The sequence below is a fragment of the Agelaius tricolor genome, unplaced genomic scaffold (assembly GCF_023055355.1).
Source record: "Agelaius tricolor isolate 1412-34295 unplaced genomic scaffold, bAgeTri1.0.p SCAF_3, whole genome shotgun sequence".
NCBI classification, from domain to species: domain Eukaryota; kingdom Metazoa; phylum Chordata; class Aves; order Passeriformes; family Icteridae; genus Agelaius; species Agelaius tricolor.
In genome coordinates, this window is record NW_027269263.1 from 48244951 (window position 1) to 48264549 (window position 19599).

General features: G+C 39.2%; 2 protein-coding genes across 3 annotated transcripts; one reads left to right on the forward strand and one right to left on the reverse strand.

Annotated features, from left to right (window-relative positions):
* Positions 1–1434: 1434 nt before the first annotated feature.
* NDUFA5 (NADH:ubiquinone oxidoreductase subunit A5) lies at positions 1435–5734 on the reverse strand. 2 transcript variants are annotated; one of them, XM_071423768.1, is made up of 5 exons: positions 5638–5734; positions 4628–4672; positions 3002–3118; positions 2216–2281; positions 1435–1642 (listed from the first exon to the last, which is right to left on the reverse strand). In XM_071423768.1, the coding sequence occupies exons 1-5, from the start codon at positions 5710–5712 to the stop codon at positions 1541–1543; spliced, it is 405 nt and encodes a 134-aa protein (XP_071279869.1). In that variant the 5' UTR covers positions 5713–5734; the 3' UTR covers positions 1435–1540. The 2 variants fall into 2 exon arrangements, with proteins under 2 accessions (XP_071279869.1, XP_071279870.1); XM_071423769.1 differs by lacking the exon at positions 5638–5734 and adding an exon at positions 4787–4962.
* Positions 5735–10667: 4933 nt separating this feature from the next.
* ASB15 (ankyrin repeat and SOCS box containing 15) lies at positions 10668–17381 on the forward strand. The gene is given in 14 exon segments (XM_071422045.1): positions 10668–10692; positions 11817–11876; positions 12033–12164; positions 12578–12616; positions 12619–12711; positions 12714–12885; positions 13468–13641; positions 14016–14368; positions 14371–14409; positions 14412–14485; positions 14487–14581; positions 15166–15254; positions 16141–16230; positions 17293–17381. Coding segments are annotated over 14 exon segments (1524 nt in total).
* The last annotated feature ends 2218 nt before the right edge of the window (positions 17382–19599 follow it).

Genomic DNA, 19599 nt, shown 5'->3' on the forward strand with positions numbered 1-19599 from the left:
GCCCCACGCTTTAACTGAGCTAATCTCAGTGCACAACCACCCTCTGGTTGAAAAACATTTCCTAACAGCAAACTTAGACCCCTTGTGATACAGCTTCATGCTGCTCCCTTGGGTCCTGTCACTGGTCACCAGAGATGAGTCCCTGCTCTTCCACTTCCCCTTGTGAGAATGTTGAAGACCACAATGAGGTCTCCCCTCAGTCTCCTCTGCTCCACTGACCTCAGCCACTCCTCATATGGCTGCCCCTCAGGGCCCTTCACCAGCTTCCTTGCCCTCCTTTGGACACTCTCCAAAATCTCTTTATCTTTCTTGTGGTGCCCAAAACTGCCCCAGCACTCAAGGTGAGGCTGCCCCAGCTCAGAGCAGAGCAGGACAATCCCCTCCCTTGCCTGGCTGGTGATGCCCCCCAGGACAGGGTTGGCCCTCCTGGCTGCCAGGGCACTGCTGGCTCACATTCAACTAGCCATTGACCAGGACCCCCAGGTCTCTTTCTGCAGCACAGCTTTCCAGTGTCTTATTCCTCAGTGTTGCTACCAGGGTTGCCCCATCCCAGGTGCAGAATCCAGCACTTGTCTCTTTAAGTTCCTATGGTGATCTCTAACCTGTTGAGGTCTCTCCACAAGGCCTCTCTGCCTTCGAGGGAGCCAACAGCTCCTCCCAAAGTAGTGTCATCAGCAATTTTACTGAGAATCCCTTCCTGTCCTGCATCTAAGTCTTAATGAACATACTGAAGGGCGCTGGGCCTATGATGGAGCCCTGTGGGACCCAGCTGGTGACTGGTAGCCAGCCTGATGTCAGCCCATTTCCTGCAACATGTAACACTCAAGATGTGAATCAACAATAGACCAATATCTGCATAATGGCTCCAAAGATGCCAGCGCCAAGGTCTGTGCCACAGGTGTTATGCCAAGCATGGTAACCTACCTGTTAACAAGGAACCTGCTGCTGCCATCAATCCGAGTGGCAGTCTTCTTTCTCCGCCTCACCTTTCCCATCTCCCCAGTACCTCCCACAAGCCAAAAATAGTGTTTAGTTATGTGGGCAGTAGGGTCAGTCAGTTCAGGACAGAGATTCAGCTGAAACCTAAAATCCTGTTGTTTTTGGGAAGCATTAAATCCCTCACTGTAGTATCTGCATGGCCATTAAGACCTTGTCAGGGAGTAGCAAAAATACATAGCCAAAGGTGGGACAAAATCATCATACTTTTCTACAACTTGGATTTTGATTTCAAGTAGCCTATAATATCTGTATTTTTAACATAGAAATACAGATTATAAAAACAACTCAGCATAAGACGCAAGTACCTTGTTAATATAAAATGCAAAAAATTAAATAAACAAAAGGTTGTAGGTATGCCAGAAAGAATTTTCTTAAAACCATTTCTCCAAGAAATTGTCAGCAGCCTTTAGACTGCTAAATTAAGCGGACAAAATATATTTTAATTAAGTGATTATCTTTAATTTAAAGACAACTGTCAGTAACAATAGGTTAATAATTAATTTTTTCTTTTGACTTTCAAGAGGTTACTCCATTTTGAAAATTATATTGGCCATCTCCACTGATTAGAAGGAGGTTCTTCAACTAGAGGCTCCCATGGTTTCCACTGTATCATTTTTCTTGCCAGGGACAGCTCATTTTCAGCCTGTTAATAAACACCATACACAAAGTCTTAAATATTATACAATTGCCAAAATATTAATTACCTCTATGTCAGTTAATTACCTCAGTGATGTCACTATCTATCATGATCACAGGCTACCACAAATTTTACCTATAAATATCAAAGGAACTGCATGCTTTTGGGGGTTGTTTTTTAAAAAAAATCCCATCACCCCTAAATACCCAAACAGATATTCTGTTCAGAGAGACATTCCCAATGACAACTTCATGATATTTTCCACTTGGTTTGGATTACCCCCAGTATTATTCAATCCTCTCCTGCCCTTTTCACTGATTTAGACTCTGTAAGAAGCAATGTAGGTATACATGCATATCTGTAAGCATAATGCAAGAAACAGCTGTTAATTTCTTAGGTTTTAGCAAGGCCATCCCATCACTACATGACAATTTGTTATCAGGGGTTTTTCTTCTGCTTGACTGTATTGCAGCAAAGGAAGATACACGAAACTTCCAATTTTCTGAACAAAAGCTCAGCCCAAGGAGCACTAAAAAACACAGCTAAATTTGCATGTCATCTCAAATTTCCCCTCTTTACCTGTACAATGACTTCTTCTATCTGACCACAGTTCAGTTTGTCCTGTAGTTTTTGCACATCAGACTCCTGTGTGTTTAAATACATACAATAAAATGTTTTAGTGAGAGTAGAAAGCCCATGAGAAGCATGAAAACAATAATTTAACTAGATCACACTCCAATCTTTCTCAGAACTACTATCAAATCAGCTGGCTTATATAATTTTACATTATGAAAGAAATCTCACACTCATTTCTTACTGAGAAGCAAACATCAAACCCTCAATGATAAATACAAAGAATGAATGCTATTTACTGAATCCAAAGAAATATCAGCAGATAAAGGCTTTAGTTTTTATCTTTGAAAAAAGTCTTATTCTTAGATTTTTATAGAACTATATGCAAGCTTTCAATTATCACCCTAAATACACAGTAACAGTATTGCAGAGTTTAATGTAACAAGAAGTGGTCTTAAATATTAAAGACGAGGCTTGTGCTAAGATACTACACTGGCAAGAGCACATACTTTTTCTTGTCAAAGTGTGTGAAAATTACCACTTTATCATGAAACATCAGCAGGAAATTAACAATTTCTTTTCATACCAAAATATCCAAATATCCCAGTCAATATCACATCAAAATATCCTAGTCAATAACAAAAACAAACCTAGATACTTCAACTGTTTCTGAACTGATACCTGAAAGTTACATGTGCACCTAAGAAACAGCCAGGCACTCCAAAAATCACTTTTCTCATCCTATGATGTTTTTTTTAATGAGCAGCATTAATGAATTAGCACTGTACTTACCTTTTTAACCAAATCAAATCGCTCATTTACAATCTGCTCCGTGTATTTCCTGTAGGCTGCATCTTTGGGAATGTTTTCCAGGACACCAAGGATTTTTGTGTACAGTATTCGCAGGCGCTGAAGTGATCACAAGACATGGTTAAAATACACAACTGCAATTATTTAACTTCTTGTCCTACCAAACCTGCTAAGCTACTATCTATACACAAAACACGGTATTCAATGCAGAAGTGTAAGATCAACTAATAATTAAGACTGAGCCACTGAACTCTATCTTGGGTAAAGCAGGTATTTCTCAGGACTGAAAAATTCCTGCTGTCACATTCCTCAAAGGAAAAAAAGAACCATGAAAAAACAAAGACAATTGCAATCTGAACACACTTGATGCAAAATGAAAAACAATAAAGACCATAAAGTGCTCTTAAAAAAAAAAAGAGAGAAAAAAGAGGCAAATTCATGTCTAACCCATCAGATACTGAAAATTTATCTGAGTAGATACAGAGAGATTATAATGGAGGGTTTTTTGTCACTTTTCCTCATGCTGGTGCAAAGTTCTGGTTAACAAATAGATTTAAATTAAACCTGAAACTTTTATTGCTGGATTTAAATGCAGGGATAAAGGACACATTGTGGTGAATAAGTAATTGTATCTATCTGACAAGGTATGGGTGTCCCATAGGAACAATAAGAAATAGAAGCAGAATACTAAAAGAAGTACGAGGAAGAAAAAACAGAAAACAAAAAAACAATTGGCAAAGAATCTGAACTTCAACTAAACCCTTGTCGAGTACTTTACTCTTAGCTTTAAGTTGCTGAAAAAAACTAAAATGTATTAAGTTCACCCAGAAGGTATCTGACAAGGCTGTAGACTCAGCTAGAATAATTTCAACCAAATAGTGATTTTTTCCAAGGGTTCTTTTTTACAGCATTCTTAAGTATTGGAGTCAAAAAGCATTTTTGAAATAGAATTGCTATATAATAAGAAATTTCAAAGTGGAGAACTTTAAAAAATCACTGAAATTCTTTCAAAGCTAATGCCTCCTGAATAAGCATGATGTGACAAACATACTTACACTAGTGAGCCTGAGGAGGTAAAAAGAAAGCCACATATTGCTACAAGAACCACCTGACACAGTTTCCTGGTACCACTCAAGTATTCCTATCTCAGCACTGCTTGCCATCCCAGGGCCTTGGTGTGGCTTTGCACGTGGCGAGTCTCTATCATCTAAGACTAGGCCAGCCCTTTAGTGTAAGTTATTTCAATACTTGCTTACACAGCAAAGCAGCAAAAATCTTTTTGCCTGAGAAGCAGGAATTATATTTATGAAGAAATGAATTTAAAGAGTTCTTTGTTTTGGAATTACTGATGAAAGAAGTCAAATATTGGTTCATAAAGATACTAATACTAGAGAGGTTTTTGAAATCAGTGCATGCCACAAAAAGTACATGTGTAAAATGACTTATAATGACATGCATTAAACCTTTATCACAGTGCACAATTTTAATTATTTCATAAAGCTGGAACCAGGTTAAGATATACTGCATACCTACCCATGCAAACACATCACAAAAACCTTAGAGCTCACTGAGAGTTTCCATTACTACAGAATGAGATATGTTACATACCTCATGAGGGTTCTCAGCTACAGCCAGTCCTACAAGTCCAGTGGTCTGCAGAGAGAGCATAAACATACTTAACACACCTAAGCATCCATTTCCACACTAATCATTTTGTTTTGACTCAATATACACCTGACAGGGATCATTCCATGACACCAGCCTTACCTCCTGCCATATGCCCATTATCCCAGAGTTCCAGTGCTCCAAGAGGGAACAGTTCACCTTATATCCTGAGTTGGAAGGGACCCCCAAGCATCAAGCCTGACTCCTGGCCCTGCACAGCACCATTCCCTGGAATCACACCATGTGCCCGAGAGCATTGTCTAAACACTTCCTGAATTCTGTCAGGCTGGTGCTGTGACCACTGCCCTGGGGAGCCTGTTCGGTGCCCAAACACCCCCTGGGTGAAGAATCTTTTTCTAACATCCAACCTGAACCTCCATGACAGAACTTCAGGACATTTGTTCGGGTTCTCTCACTGGTCACCACAGAGATCAGTGTCTGCCCCTCCTCTTCACCTCATGAGAACGCTGTAACTGCAGTGAGGTCTCCTCTCAGCCTCCTCTTCTCCAGGCTGAGCAGACCAATGACTCACCCGCTCCTCACAGGGCTTCCCCTACAGGACCATCACCATCTCCGCTGCCCTCCTTTGGATGCTCTCTAATAGCTTAATATCTTTCTCAGACCGCGGTGATCAAACATTCTAGTTGAGGCCGCCTCAGTGCAGAGCAGAGCGGGACAATCCCTCCTTCGCCATCCTGGCGCTGCCGTGCCTGATGCGCACCGAGCAGCCGCTGGCACAGCTCCGGTGCCCCCGGCTCCAGCCGCCCCACACCGCGGGCCCGCCGCCCCCGGCTGCCGGGGAGGTCACCCAGGCCCTGCGCTGCCCTCGGCCTCTCCCTAGCAGGGTGGCCGCCCGCTCTCACGGCACGGCTGAGGCACTCCTTGCCCGCCCCCAGAAATGCCGGCCCGCCGCAAGAGCAGGACGCGGCTCCCGGCCCTCGGCGGCGCCTCACCTTCCTCAGCGCCCCCGCCATGGCCGCGCTCGCGGCGCCCGCAGAGGACGCAGCAGAGGGCGCCGGGCTGCGCATGCGCCGCAGCGGCCCCGGCCGGCGGGCCGGCAGCAGTGCGCGTGCGCGGGGCCGCTGCGGGTAATGGCTGCGGCGGGAGTGCCCGGCTCGGGGTCCTTTCGTGGGATCGCTTAGAAAAGCAAAAAATGCCCTAAAACAGAACTAGGCAGAAAATAGAAAACAGGGAACTTAATTAAGCACCTTGAGGTAGAGACAGTGGGACAAAAGAGCAATGAAAAGACAGTTTAAATTATTGGTTGAGGTGAATATGATGTTCATTTGAAGATCCAGTTTTCCCTCTATTAAGTCGTATGCTTAGTTGCTAGCTTAAAGTGTGAGTTTTCCGCAGTAATACTTTATAATAATCACATTGTAAGTTTGTATCTTACTCTGGACAACTCGTTCTTTATAATTCCTTTGTCCTGCTCTTGAGCTCCTCTTTTTCATAACTGGTAAGCAAACTCCCCCAGCTGAGTCTCAGAATATCAGGTTTTTCCCTGGAAGCCAGTGCTTTGATAAAACAAGCACTTCCTCCAGTCTGCAACTAAAGCACAGTGCCTCATACAGTTTACATCAGTATGCAGGATTTGTGTTTCCCTGCACCTGTGTTCTTTGCAATTGCATCGGAAACAGCTGGAATTTCTTTCCTAGGTACTGAAATTCTTTCTTTCCAAAATGCCAGTCTTTAAAAGTTCATGCCTTTTTTTTTATTGGACCAGCCCTGTATTTTCCCCTTCTCTGTGATGGTCCAATCAGATGATCTGTCTCCTGGTGACACTGACAGAGCACAGCACCAATGGTTCTGCCCCTGGCAATCTTTTAGCACAGTCAGTGTCATTCCAGCAGTAGTTCTAAGGGACTTTGGACAGCCTAAGCACGTGGGAGTGCTTGCCACATCCAAACAAAGTGAAAAACAACAGGCATTGTTGATGAAAATCTTCATTAAACCCATCTCAAAGTGGTACTGTGGGAAGTTCTCCAAACTGGTCAAATCCCATTTCAATGCATGATTTATTTTAAAATATAACAAAGCTGAAACTTACAAAGTATTATCAGTGTACTGACTTTGAAAACAAACAAACAAAAAAACCCCAAACCTCCCACATAGCATTTCACAGTTATTATTTGTTTTACACCGCGGGTTCTGTTATGACTAGTATCCTATGTATTAATATTCAGTTTGCAGGTAACTTAAGAAGGCCATGCTATAGCTCTCCTTCTCATGTTTGTCTCACCAATGAATTTATTGCATGATATTATATCTCAAATTGCCATGTGATGTGGTGTATATACAACTAAAACTTATTTATTCTGCATGAAACATAATTGATGGATTTATATCTAGTAATTATGTGTGAGTGGAATCAGGCACTTCATGCACAATGTTATTAAAAATATCTGAAAATCAAAACAATTATATGTTTGTAATGTGGATATGTACTAATTCTGATGGTGTCTTGGTTATGTACAGAAAATGAAAGAACTGAAAGTAAATAATTACAACATTTGTGTTCTTTATATGTATTAAAAATGCATGTTTTTCATTTTTAAATTAGATAAGAATATATCTCTCTTCATATAATCTCATAGCTAGCAGTAGAACAGGATCTCAGCATTGCTTCTGTCTGCTTCTGTTATACTGGGGTTTTTTAGGGGTGTGCCACCTTTAGTTAGGTTGCATTGGCCAAAGAAGTTGCAGTGAATATTGCTTATCATCATTAAATGGTTTTGTTGATCTCATGTTCAAAGATTGAAATGCATGTAGTGCTTTAGTTAAGCTTGCACTTTTATGGTTCTATAAATGCAAGTCAAAAGTCACAGAGGAGTTCACTGTAAAATTTAATTTCATTAGAACAATGAAATACAAGATGGAAGTTTTGGGGTTTTTTTCAGTTTGTTGTGTACCCTTATTGTCTGTTCATTATGGTAAAAATGATAACTAATTGGTTAAAGCAAGAACAACACAGGTTTTGAATCAGTGGCATTTCCAGCTTCTTCCTCATCCCATGCCTGGGTTTAGCTTGCTGGGTACTGCTGTTCTTGATCTTACTCTGGAGTTATTCTGTATTTTCCTCACTGCTGTCTGTGGGGCCATGCTTCCTGCTTCTTTGTCCATCTTCAAGTTACTAAACTGGTTAAATAAGTACTGTAATTGTCTGTTATTGAATCTATAAAGCTTTGATCATGTCAGCCTCAGAGAGAGAGATTAGTGTTTGGTGATGTAATATGGTGGGATCTGCAACTAGTTGAAGGCTAAACCTTCTCAAATTTGTTGTGATTTATGTAAATATGCTCCCATATGTTGTTAACGTAGTGCTTGAGAATAATTGGCAAATACTTAATTTTCTTAATGGGAGTAGTTTAACCAATGGGGACACAGATACTCTTATATCCCCAGACCTCGTGTTACATTTGATGAGATTTTAGAGAAGTCATGTGTAATTCTTTCCTGAGGGTCGAGTCTGCTTATGTTACAGTTGTACAAGGTCAGACCTTAATTTATCTAACAACTGCGTATTTAATTTTAGAAGTATCACAGGACACCTCAGCTTGCAGGGCACTGTTCCTGGCTGCTCAAAATTCAGGCCCCAGAGTAGCACTGGCAAGATAATGGGTTGAAATGGTGAGACTGTGCTGTGCTCGCCAATTAAACTAACAGAGAAATAGTTTAAAAACGTAATACTTCAGAGACTGAGTCCAAATTTAGGTTGCTAGTAATTCTTTCATTGCTATGAATAACCTCTGTGCATGCCTAAGGGCCTCCTATTTATAGAATAAAGCTAAGATTGTCTAGTTTATTTTAAGGATAAGAAATTAGAATAGCATTAACTCTCACGTAACTTTATGTGTTTAAAAGTGATAAATGCTTGATACATATCTTTCCAAGGAAAGATGCAACTTCCATGATTAGCAAGTAGCTCATATTTTTTCTAATGAGAAAACAGTAATTTAGAGAGAAAAACATTTTTTCTAAATAGAACATCAAGGAGTAATGTCTAGTGTTTCAGGTATGAATATAAAAAGTATCAGAAAAATATCAGGCTACTCAAAATGTTGTTTCAGGAAAATCTTCTTTGTAATATAAAAAACTACAACTTATTTAGAGTAAGGGTTTGCAATTGTTTCCAGTGATCTAGTGTGTGCGTCTGGCAGTTGAGAAAGTGCCAGAGGGTGAATGGAAGAAGATTTTCCTGCTGAGCTTTTTAGCCTTTTCATTGCCACATCACGTAAGGGAGCAGCGATGTTTCTGTTGCTGCTCGGTGTATCAGCCATGCTGTTTTGTTCCCTGTGATCCCTGTGGAACATCCATGCTTTGGTCAGCCCTTGTCACCCCAGCACAGTGTATTACCAGCAGTGATACAGCAAATCAGGCTCTTGGAGTGCCTGTAGACCCTTTGGCAGCGTGTCCAGCTCTGGGGAGCTCTTTGCCTCACACTGACTCTACCCTGTCACAGTCACTTGCTACTAACCAACTTTCTCATTTTACAGTGTATGGATTTTTGTGGAATAAGATAATTTGAAAATAGTACACACAGCAATTCTGAAACACTGCTCATCTGAGCCCTTTCTGGTTAAGTTTGTGTTCAAGAGCTTTATGATGCCTCTGGTGAAATCACTCAGGGGAATGTAGCAAAGCAGGAGAAGGTTTTGGATATGGAAACTATGTGACCCAAGAAAATTTTCTGGGGTGGCCTCTAAACTGGTTTATTCCTCTTATCTTTTGGAGAGAAAGGAGTCATAGAAAGGAAATACATTCTTAATGAAAATAAAACTATTTTATTACTAAAAAAAGTATCTTACTTAGTGTTCTTAACTCTTCCTGGAAACACTGATGTTAAGAGCGTATTTATCATCTGGCAGGAATAGACCATATGTGAACATTGCTAAAATGTCTTTTTAATATACTAAACTGACTTTTTTTTTTCAGAGATTTTGCAGTGTGAGGGTGTGATCTGAGGTCTGTGCAAGTCTTCAGGAGCCTTTTCAGTTCAGGCTCTGGGGTAAATATAACATGATGGGCTGGAATATAATAGTTCTCAACTTTCCTAAGGACAGCAACTTCAGTAAGGCTGGCAGAGCATGAAGGTCCCTCCATGTATCCAATAGGGTGATCCTGATTCATTAAAAAAAAAGTTTTATCAATGGTATAAAATCTTCAAAGTGAGGGTTTCAAAATGAAAGGTATGAAAAAGGGGAAGGTAACTTTTGTCTTAAAGCAGTTGTGGAGGAAATAAGTTAATGAATGTTACATATTTCTCCTTAATAAATTATCTCACGTAAATTAACTGTTTCATTAGGAGCACCTCTTAGCTGCCAATGAGATATTCATGTGCTCTAAAATGTACTTTCCTTTTAGCTGATGGCAGTTTGAGGTTGCAGTTATGTTCATTGATGTATATTTCTGAAACTGCTAGTCCAGGAGAAATTTTATCTTTGCTCTCTGAAAGGTTTGTGAGTGTTCATAACAGGAGTGTATTTGTGAGTTAAGTGATGGAAGCTGTAAGGTGCCATCAGAATTTGAGAAGTGTTAATGAGAATGAGAGGAAAAATGCGTTAAAGAATCTTGCCTCAGAATTCTTCTGCCTGTCAATGGAGTGTATTGCCCATAAGAGATGAGGGAGAGTAGTACATGTGTCCACATTGTGATGAGCAGTTCCTCAGTCCAACTTCCATGTTAAATGTTCTTTTGGCCTTTATGCTGAAACCTTGACTATGGACACAATAGGAAGGGACAGAGAAGAGAACCTTCAGAAAAGCTTCTCCTTTATGAACAACAGAAAGATCTGTTTTTCTAAGCCCTAAATGAAAATGTGTTTGTAAATATTCTTTTATTATTCTTGGACTCCTTTTTTGTGCTCAGAGATGGCACTCAAGACCCAAGCTGTATATTTTCTCCATCAGAGAAAATGGGATTGACGTAGAGATTTTTAACATCTTCCTTCAAACTTGTTTCCTTGCAGTTGAAAACCCAGGCCATGATTCCAGTGCACATTGGAAAAGGTGAGAAACTGTATTATGTGGGAGTCTGAATCCAAAAGACCTTTAGTCAGTTAGTTTTCAGTTAGTTTCTGAGTCAATCTAAATGTAAGCCCTTACTAATTTAATTTTGGTTTGCAAGCTTTATCATAATATACTAACTTGTAAGGTATTTGTGGATGGGATTATAATACTGGCTATGGTACTTTGAGTGACTTACTGCTCACAAGAGCAGTGCAGAAACTAGTCTGAAGAGAAAGTTGATTAACTCTTCCCCTTGAAAATAAGTTTCAGAAGATTTCTTCCAAGTAGCATTTCCAATGTTTCTTCTCTATTTGCAGGATGACTAGAACCATGAGCTGTGACAAACATACAATACGGACTTAGTATAGTTGTGTAATATTTGTGCAACATTTTGAGGATGATAAGTGTTCAGTGTGCTAGAAAGAGCACATGATTGCACAAACTGTGGAAGTAGTAGTTTAAAAATAAATAAAAAGATTCAACAAGACAAATGGGTTAAGCCACTAAGATTGAATCAAACAGTCAAACTATTTTGAAACTATCAAAACCCAAAACTCATTTGGAAAAACCTAGGTAGGTACAGCATGTATTAACTTAAAACATTTTTATTTCTGTCTGTTTTACAACATATAAAGACTGCATTTTACAGTTCAAAAACCTAGAAGATGTTGTAAAGAGATAATTCCTGACCTTTCAGTTATAATGAGAATTTACTAGTAAGGTGGTTGGTTGGTGTGATATCATGAGGAAAAAGCATAGTGAACATAAGCCACAGTTACAGTTGGTGATATGAACAGACTGAATTAAGTTGATGACTATAGTTAAAAGGTTTGACATACTCTGTTACTAATCCACTGAGCATTTCAATGACTCTCACACCTTGAAAATAATAGGTGGCATGGCTTGGCCATGGCCTGACCTTGTGTACCAAACTCACGTGAATGTCCCTTAAACTTCATGACTGCAGAAATAGTGCGGGGAGTCCAAACACCTTTTTCTTCTTTAATACACTGTGCTTTGTCAGTATAAAGATAAAACAATATTTGTGAGTGTTTGGGGTTTGTTTTGGGGGGTTTTAATATATTAAGGACCATTAAAAGAGATAATTAATGACATGAGATGAGACCATTTTATTGTATCACCTCATGAGAACAACAGGAAAATTGTAACATCCATGAAGCAAGGTGTCCTGGGGTAAAAACAGAACAGAACAAAACAAACAAACAAACAACAAAACAAAAATGACACTCTAAAATTAAATAAAATAGTCCCTTTGCAAATCTGAGCTTTTGACATATTGTTTTTCAACTGCATCATGTTTATCCATTCAAGTTTGTAAGGTCAAGTATCTGGGCTTCAAGGACTTGTGAACCTGACATATGCTTTGAAGGAAACTGATCAAAGAGAGTGGTTTCCACTGCACAAGGTTGCAGTTCAGCCAATTCCACAAGTATTTGAAGTCACTTTAGATGGCAAGAAAGGTTAAAATATCCCATAAGATAAGGGGAGCAACAAAGAAATATAGAATAATGTAGACATCAATGTAGGCTAGAAATGTTAACTGAAAGAAGTATGATCAAGTCCTCCATGAAGCATCTTGCTTATGCTGTTTAAATGTTCCAACAAATTTCTGGTTTTGGAAAAGTTGCATCAGTTTACACCAACAAATAAATTTGGACCATTTTTAACATTTTGTTCAGAAGCTTACAGACAAGGCAAGAATTTCTATTCAGTATTCAGTGTGTTTGGCAGAACTGGTTAGGTGAACATAATTACAAATACTTGTAATTAAAACTTAGCATTTAAGGATTTCTGATATATGTGTATGTGTTAACAGCTTTGTGCTTTATTTTGTTGTATCTTTTTTTCACTTTCTTACCTCTAGCATCTTATGAATCAACGTGGCAATAAAAAACATGCAATGGAAAACAGCACTAACTTTGGCAGCAAAAACTTGCTTTGTGGAAAATGGGCAAATGATCCTGGAAAAGGGTGTTTATCCCAATACCATGATTTACAAAGAGAAACTTATTGGTCAACAATGCAAGAAGCTGCAAAACAGAGATGCAAAGACATTGTTGACATTCTGAAGAATGATGGAAATGTGAACATTAAGGACAAATATTGGATAAGACCATTAGGGGTTACGACTGAATGTGATCACTGTGATGTGCTGGAGCATCTTAATCATAATGATATGTAGTCAGGAAAAGAGAAATTCACCTCTGCACTGGCATACATCTTGCCTGAGTGCTGAGGTCTTTCAGGAAAAAAAGAGGAAAGTAGCTGGAAGGAAAGGAAGCGTATGTGAGTGTTTCTGCTGGACTAGAGTGATGCTTACATGTTTCTGTAATGCATGTGAGAGGAGTGGCAGAGTTGAAAGCAATCCCTTTCAGTCAAGGAGAGTTTGCTATACGTGCTCTTCTTGCCCTTCTGTGTTTCTCTTTACTCCACTCAATCCCTGCCTCCTACCTTTCCTTCCACGTTTGGAATTATATTGGTATTAATTACTGAAGTATATTTGAAATATGTCAGTTCTAAAGTCCTCAGTTGTAGTGCTTACAGTCAAAGCAGAGCCCGCTCAGGTGAGCACTTGAACTTGTGTCTGTACACCTCTTATTTTGATTTTGGGTTTTATATTTGTCACAAAAAATATTCCGTGCTTTAGTAAAGCTTTAACTTAAATATATCTGAAAATAAGGAGGAAGGTACTCTGGGTTTGTTTTTATGATGATCTATAAATCACTTTGAATATAAGTTCTATATTCTCCTTTGAGGTGGACATGTCAAGGCCTTAGCAGATGATCGTGTACCAGTATTGTTTTAAGCAGCTCGATGACTCAGTCTAGACTGCAGAGCTCTGCTTCTGAAATCTGGAGGAAGTGGCAATGAGCCTGGTGAGGCAGGGCTGCTTCCCTTACACAAAATGGCTTATGAGGGGCATCACCTGTGAGTATGAGCTTGGACTTTACATTTTCTCTAAGAAACAATGTGGCACAAGGTTACATCAAAGATGTTTGTGGTAAACTTGCAAATGTATATTCAGGTACATTTCTATTTCAGAAATACCTCTGTTTGATTAGATTTAATTAACTTTTCTTTTTAGCAGAAACTAAGCAAAATGCAAAACACGTTCCTTAGAATTAAGTGAAAACCACTGAAACGACTTAAACACATCTTATTTGAGAGTACTCAAAACTGATGTTTCTGTGTTTTGATTCTTTGTAAGATGTCTAGGTAGTAACTAAGAACATAGATGGATGAGGGTTATTTTCATCCTGTAAGGAAGTTACACCTGCCTAGTTTTGTTGACAGTTTTTTAGGGGCAGGAAGTATCTCTTTGCAGCCACATCCCAAACTTTAATCCAGGAAAGTGGGTCAAGCACTGTTCATTCTGCTGTAGACAGCCAGAACCAGTGTCTAGAGCTTGTCATTGAAAATGGTTTGGATGTCAACACTCTCTTGTCTGAACACATAACTTCAAATACTTATGATGACAGAAGAGAGACTGCACTTTGTCATGCTGTTTCTAGTAATGAGATTCTTTGCACCAAAATATTGCTCAAAGCAGGAGCAAATCCAAACAAGGATCCTTTAAACTGTGTTCTTGTAGCAGTGAGAGCTGACAGCCATGGAATTGTAAAACTACTCCTATCTTGTGGAGCAGATGTCAACTGCTAATTTTGTTGCTTAATGATACACATTTCCCCAGTGCATTTGGTATTCTTTGAATGGTGACATGATGCTGAGGCTGTTGCTCAGTCATGGATATAATGTGAAGATGTGTTTGGACTTTTATGTGTCAGGGTATCTTTGGAAATTCTTTTGTGTGGCCAGCTCCAGAGCTCGAGCCTATTCCCAGTTGGACTACTTCTTCAATAAATAATAAACTAATAAATACATACATTCCTTGCTTCTCTTCACTTGGCTCTTTTCATTAGCCAGATTGAAACACTCTGGTTTATAGTGTTGAATTAAGATTAACATACTGTCAAAATAATTTTTTGAAAACACTCTAAAGATAAAATAGCCATTCCTCATTTTCCTCTCTGAGGTAGAGAAAATGATGTACATATGGTGGTGAGGTGGTTTTATTATTTATTTTCATTAGTATATTAGAAATTTAGAAAGGAAATTTTAAGAAATCATAAGGAAAGATTCTGGAATTTCTGTTCTTTTCCTAACTAGTGGATTAGATGTGTTTCCAAAGAAATATTTCTGTTGAACAAAACAGAGCCACAGATTACAGCATTTTTTTTTTTTGCCTTCAAGCCTGGTTGCATAAATTAAGGGTTCACAAAGGCTAAACATGGAAGAAAATGAATTTTAAAGTAACCTACCTAGGTATCAATTTGACTGTTGAAGGCCATTGCTAGGACTTTGTTTAAATTATCTTCTGTAATTACTTTAAAATGTGTTCTTTGGCATTTCTCTGCACAGATTTTGAAATTATGGCTTGATGTGTTCTCTGTTTCAGTTTTGTGAGGTTATTGCTGTTCTGTGACTGAGACATTTAGCTGGAAAAGTGGCTTGTGTTTTTTATAGATTACACATGGTCCTATGTAAAATTCTTCAAACATCTAAATGATTATTTTTAGGTATTTTTGCAAAGTGTTTGGTCCCAGGTACAACTTCGGTGTGTGCATGTTTCAAGGCTTGGCAAAATTTAAGAGACTTTAGGTAGGCTCTTTTAAACAAAGAGTAGATTTTGATGAGCAAACCAGGAAATCAAGGAGCATATCCCCTTGGTTAAGAAATATTGTAACTTTAATTTTCATTCCAGAGTTTTGGCAGACCAGTTCTTTAACAGACTCACCCTCAGTCATGCTGTCATGCACTGCACAGTATGTTTCTGCACATTTAGAGAAGAAAACATCCAACAGAATAAATTTAAAGATATTTAATTAAAAATTATTTGCAGTTACTCCCTTTGTTTTTCTAGCATCTGTTCCATCTTGAGGAAAGAAAAAAATACAGACCCTCCCAACTAAGAAGATATTTCAATTGGTGGATATCAGGATTACACAGGGCATAATCCATTTAGCTAAACCCACATTTATCAAATTATTGTGTTGGAAAGGACCTTAAAGATCATTTAGTTCCTACCCCCCTACCATGGGTGGGGACACTTTGCATTAAAACAAGTTTCTCAAAGCCATCTGCAACTTGGCCTTGAACACTTCCAGGGATGGGGCAGCCACAACAACTCTGGGCATCCTGTTATTTGAGAGATTTGCTGTTTATTACACATACACATATTCACAGAAACCAAAACTCAGCTCCAGTATGCTTCTGCCCTACCCCTGAACTCGCTTTCCATGTTCTTCAGAATTTCTCCTTACTTGCTGAATGTCATCATCATATAAGACCTAACTTCTGAGTCAGACATGTAAATTCCACTTCCCAAGGCAGCTAGATTGGTCCTTTTTGTGTCCTTCTTCATGACAGATTCACTGGAGCAAATGGAAGAAGTGAAAATTACTGGTCTGGGATACGAAGAAGGTTTAACAGAAGGCTTCATTCCTCCTTCTGCTCTCAGTAGGGCTATTATTCATGTAGCTTTCCAAGACATAACTTCTGGGGATTTTGCCAGGAATTTTGACCAGGATGAAAAATATTAATTTAGTCACTTTTGAAAAATTTCTAGGCATCTGGCATCTGAGCCAGGCCCCTGACAGAAGGATGCCCTAAGGTGACTGGTGACTGCAGGCATGGCCTGAGCACAGAGTGCCCAGTGAGCCCAACACAGCTGACTGCAAGTCAAGGCTCTACTGGCCAATACCTCCTGGACATAACAGGATAAATACATGTATGCTTCCTAACCTATAAACTGATACTTCTTTGTGGGAATTCTTAATTAGAAATATGGGCCTGATCATAGTAAATCTTAAATTGTGGTAATTTTAATTAATACAGTGACCACAACAGAAGAATTTAGGTAATTGCATATCTGATACAGTATACTGCAACCAGCAAAGGAAACATGATCAAATAAGGCTTTAGATAGGAGATTTTAAACCCTTTCTGTGGCTAGAGCCAAATTCCATTAGTAATTTTAGTTCACGGGCAAAGGTTTATATTTAGGACTTCATACAAGCATCAGGCAGTAGTTACATTGCCTGTAGCATCAAAGCATTCAGATGTAGCACTGAGCATTGCCCCAAGTGTTTAAAATACCATGAACTAGTCATTTGAATATTACTAGGTAAGCTAAAAAGACATGGTACTGGTTGTGTTTATCTTTTAATCAGTACAGCCAAGCCCTTTTTTTGTTTGGTTGCCTTTTATAGGAGGTGGAGTGATACTGATATAAAGCTTTTCTATCCTTCACCATTGAAGTTGTTTATTTATTAAAGACTTCTGCCCACCCTTGCTTCCCTTCCTTCCCACCCCCATCCTCCTCAACTCTAAAGCAAGTACAGCATTATGAGAAAGTGTCTTTTATATTTTCAAGGCAACCATGAACTGAATGGAGGGAAAAGCAAAACTTTATTTTAAATGAAATATGAGGTGAGATAGTCATGGAGCTATTTTCCCCATGTCAGGCTTATGGCACAGCTAGGAATTGAACACAACTCTTTTGACTCCCATATTTTGCAGCCAGACCATTTGATGCTACTTTTTATGGACTTGACTATGTGGTGGTAGAACCAGGAAATGTAACTGGGCCAGAGCTGGTGGTTGTGTGAAAAGACACAAAGGCTTCATTCCCAGCTGGAAGAATAAATTGGTAGGAAAAAACATTTTTATTTTCCCTACTTGCACTGTGATTGAACCCTTGCAACACTAGCATTTAATTTTCTCGACTATTTGGGTGTGTCCCACAGGCTGTTCCATCGCAACCCAATTCCATGGCATGCCCACCCCCGGGCAATGTTGTCTACAAGTAATTAAATGCCCTGGCACTGAATCAGGCATGCTGTGGGATAGGGCCTCCTATCAATTTGGGGACAATGTTTGAAATCAAAGGTATAATTTGGTTTCTATTTCTCATAAAATCTGACACAAGCAGCTGCACCAGGCTGTGAGCTCTCCAAGGAGCCAGACATTCAACAGTGGTTACATCAGCCTTTAGCCTTTTCAGCACCCGTGGGATAGAGTTTGTAGCTGTGAGTGTTTTCAGAGCTCAGTGCAGGAGGGAGAAAACCATCGCCACGAGTCCTGTATATGATGAGCTGTTCCCTGTAGAAGCCATAATGTTGTGTGTGGGTCATCCATAAAGCTCTGTACGCTGGCTGCCATCTAATTTTGGGAGCTGGCATGGCAGAGCTTGTTCTGGGTATCAAGGCCGGGGTGAGGCTGAGGTGGGAGGTGAGCAGCAATTTTACTGCAGCAGTCTGTGTTCTGACATGGGCTCTAAGTGCTGAGCTGCCCTTTCAGACTATTGCCATCAGTGCACGAGTCACACATGGAGAAACACCGTCACAAAGTCACAGGCTCTTTTGTGTCTAGCTTGGGGTAAGGTAAAGGGATTTTTTATGACCCTTACTTGGGGCAGGAAAAAAACTCTACTAAAATATCCATGGTTTGGCTATGGCTTGCATGGATATAATTTGTTTTGATTTATCTCTGTAGAACAGGTTTTATCTCTTTTGTTTTTCCGTCACTTCCAGGGTCTGGAACATAAGTCTTATGAGGAATGTCTGAGGGAGCTGGGGTTCTCCAGAAAAGCTAAAAAAATATATTAGTGAATGGTTAGTAGTCATAAGAATGATATAACAGTGTAGCTCTGGTGACATGTTCAATGTATTTTCATTTAATTTTCAAAGTTCACATTTTCAGTAGAAATCTCTACATCTGATTGGGCAAACCCATTGCCATTTGTCCACATTTGCTGTGCATGGTAGATATTGGCAGAACTTCTGTTGTCATTAATATGGACTAACAAAAAAATAAAAACAAAACAAACCCCCGACATAATTAAAGAAAATAGAGAATTTACCTGGTTAGTACTGTTGCATGTATTTAATTCTCTATGAAGTATGTAACTTGTTTATATTGCTGGCATCTCCTTTTAAAAAAAATCTTCATAAACACACACTGTTAAAAATAAGTGACAAAGGAAATGCTAAATATAGTAACTACCTGTTTTGCTCTCTTGTGTATAAAGAAATAGAGTAATTTTTTAAACTGAATGACAAACCATAGGTTTGGCTAAGTTACATGGGAGAATTGTCTGCCAGGTATTAACAAAGGATGAAATCCATGCAGTTTTCACAATCACTTATAATTTAATAACTACCTGATACGGACATGCATATTACAGTGTATTTGCAAATACCACCATAAATAATACAGTTCTTACATTGGTAATTTTTACCTATTTTATGATGCTTCATTTTTTAAAAAGTAGTAGGCTAACTGCATCCCACTGAAATTATCCTTCCAAACCCCACATTTTCTGTGCATACAGCAGTTTCTCTGTTACTTTCTTTGCAATACAGTGGCCTCTACTTCCTTTCCAAACCTGTTGAGCAATATTGCGATGTAATTCCAAACAGCTGCTGTGGTCACCCTATGTCTGTACATCAGTAGCAAGTGAAACGATTTCTATATATAGTTTGTAAATCTGTTGGCAATGTTTGTAAAGCAGACTGAGATTCTTCCTGAGGAATAAGAGCAGCTCTGGGAAAGCAGGAGCATTAAGCCCGTCCTTGCGTACAAAGCAGTTTATCTATTTGGTGTGGAGAAATGAGGAAGTGGCCAGTCTGCAGAGACGTGAAAAAGCACTTGCTTTGGGCAAAACCCTGGCAGGAATAGTCTGTGCTGTCAAAGATAAGCAGGTTCATCTCATGCTGTTAATACAGAACATGACATTGTACTGACATGAGATGATTAAAAAGTATTGGCTGTGTAGGAAGAAAAGAAAACTGGGAATTAGAATGACATTTATTCAATAAGATTTAT

Excerpts from the sequence above, each read along its gene's own strand:
- NDUFA5 (XM_071423768.1), bottom strand. The coding sequence starts at position 5,712 with ATGCGCAGCCCGGCGCCCTCTGCTGCGTCCTCTGCGGGCGCCGCGAGC. Across the intron at positions 3,119-4,627 it reads TAGCTGAGAACCCTCATGAG|CGCCTGCGAATACTGTACAC; the intron begins GTATGTAACATA and ends TGATCACTTCAG. Across the intron at positions 1,643-2,215 it reads TAGAAGAAGTCATTGTACAG|GCTGAAAATGAGCTGTCCCT; the intron begins GTAAAGAGGGGA and ends GTTTATTAACAG.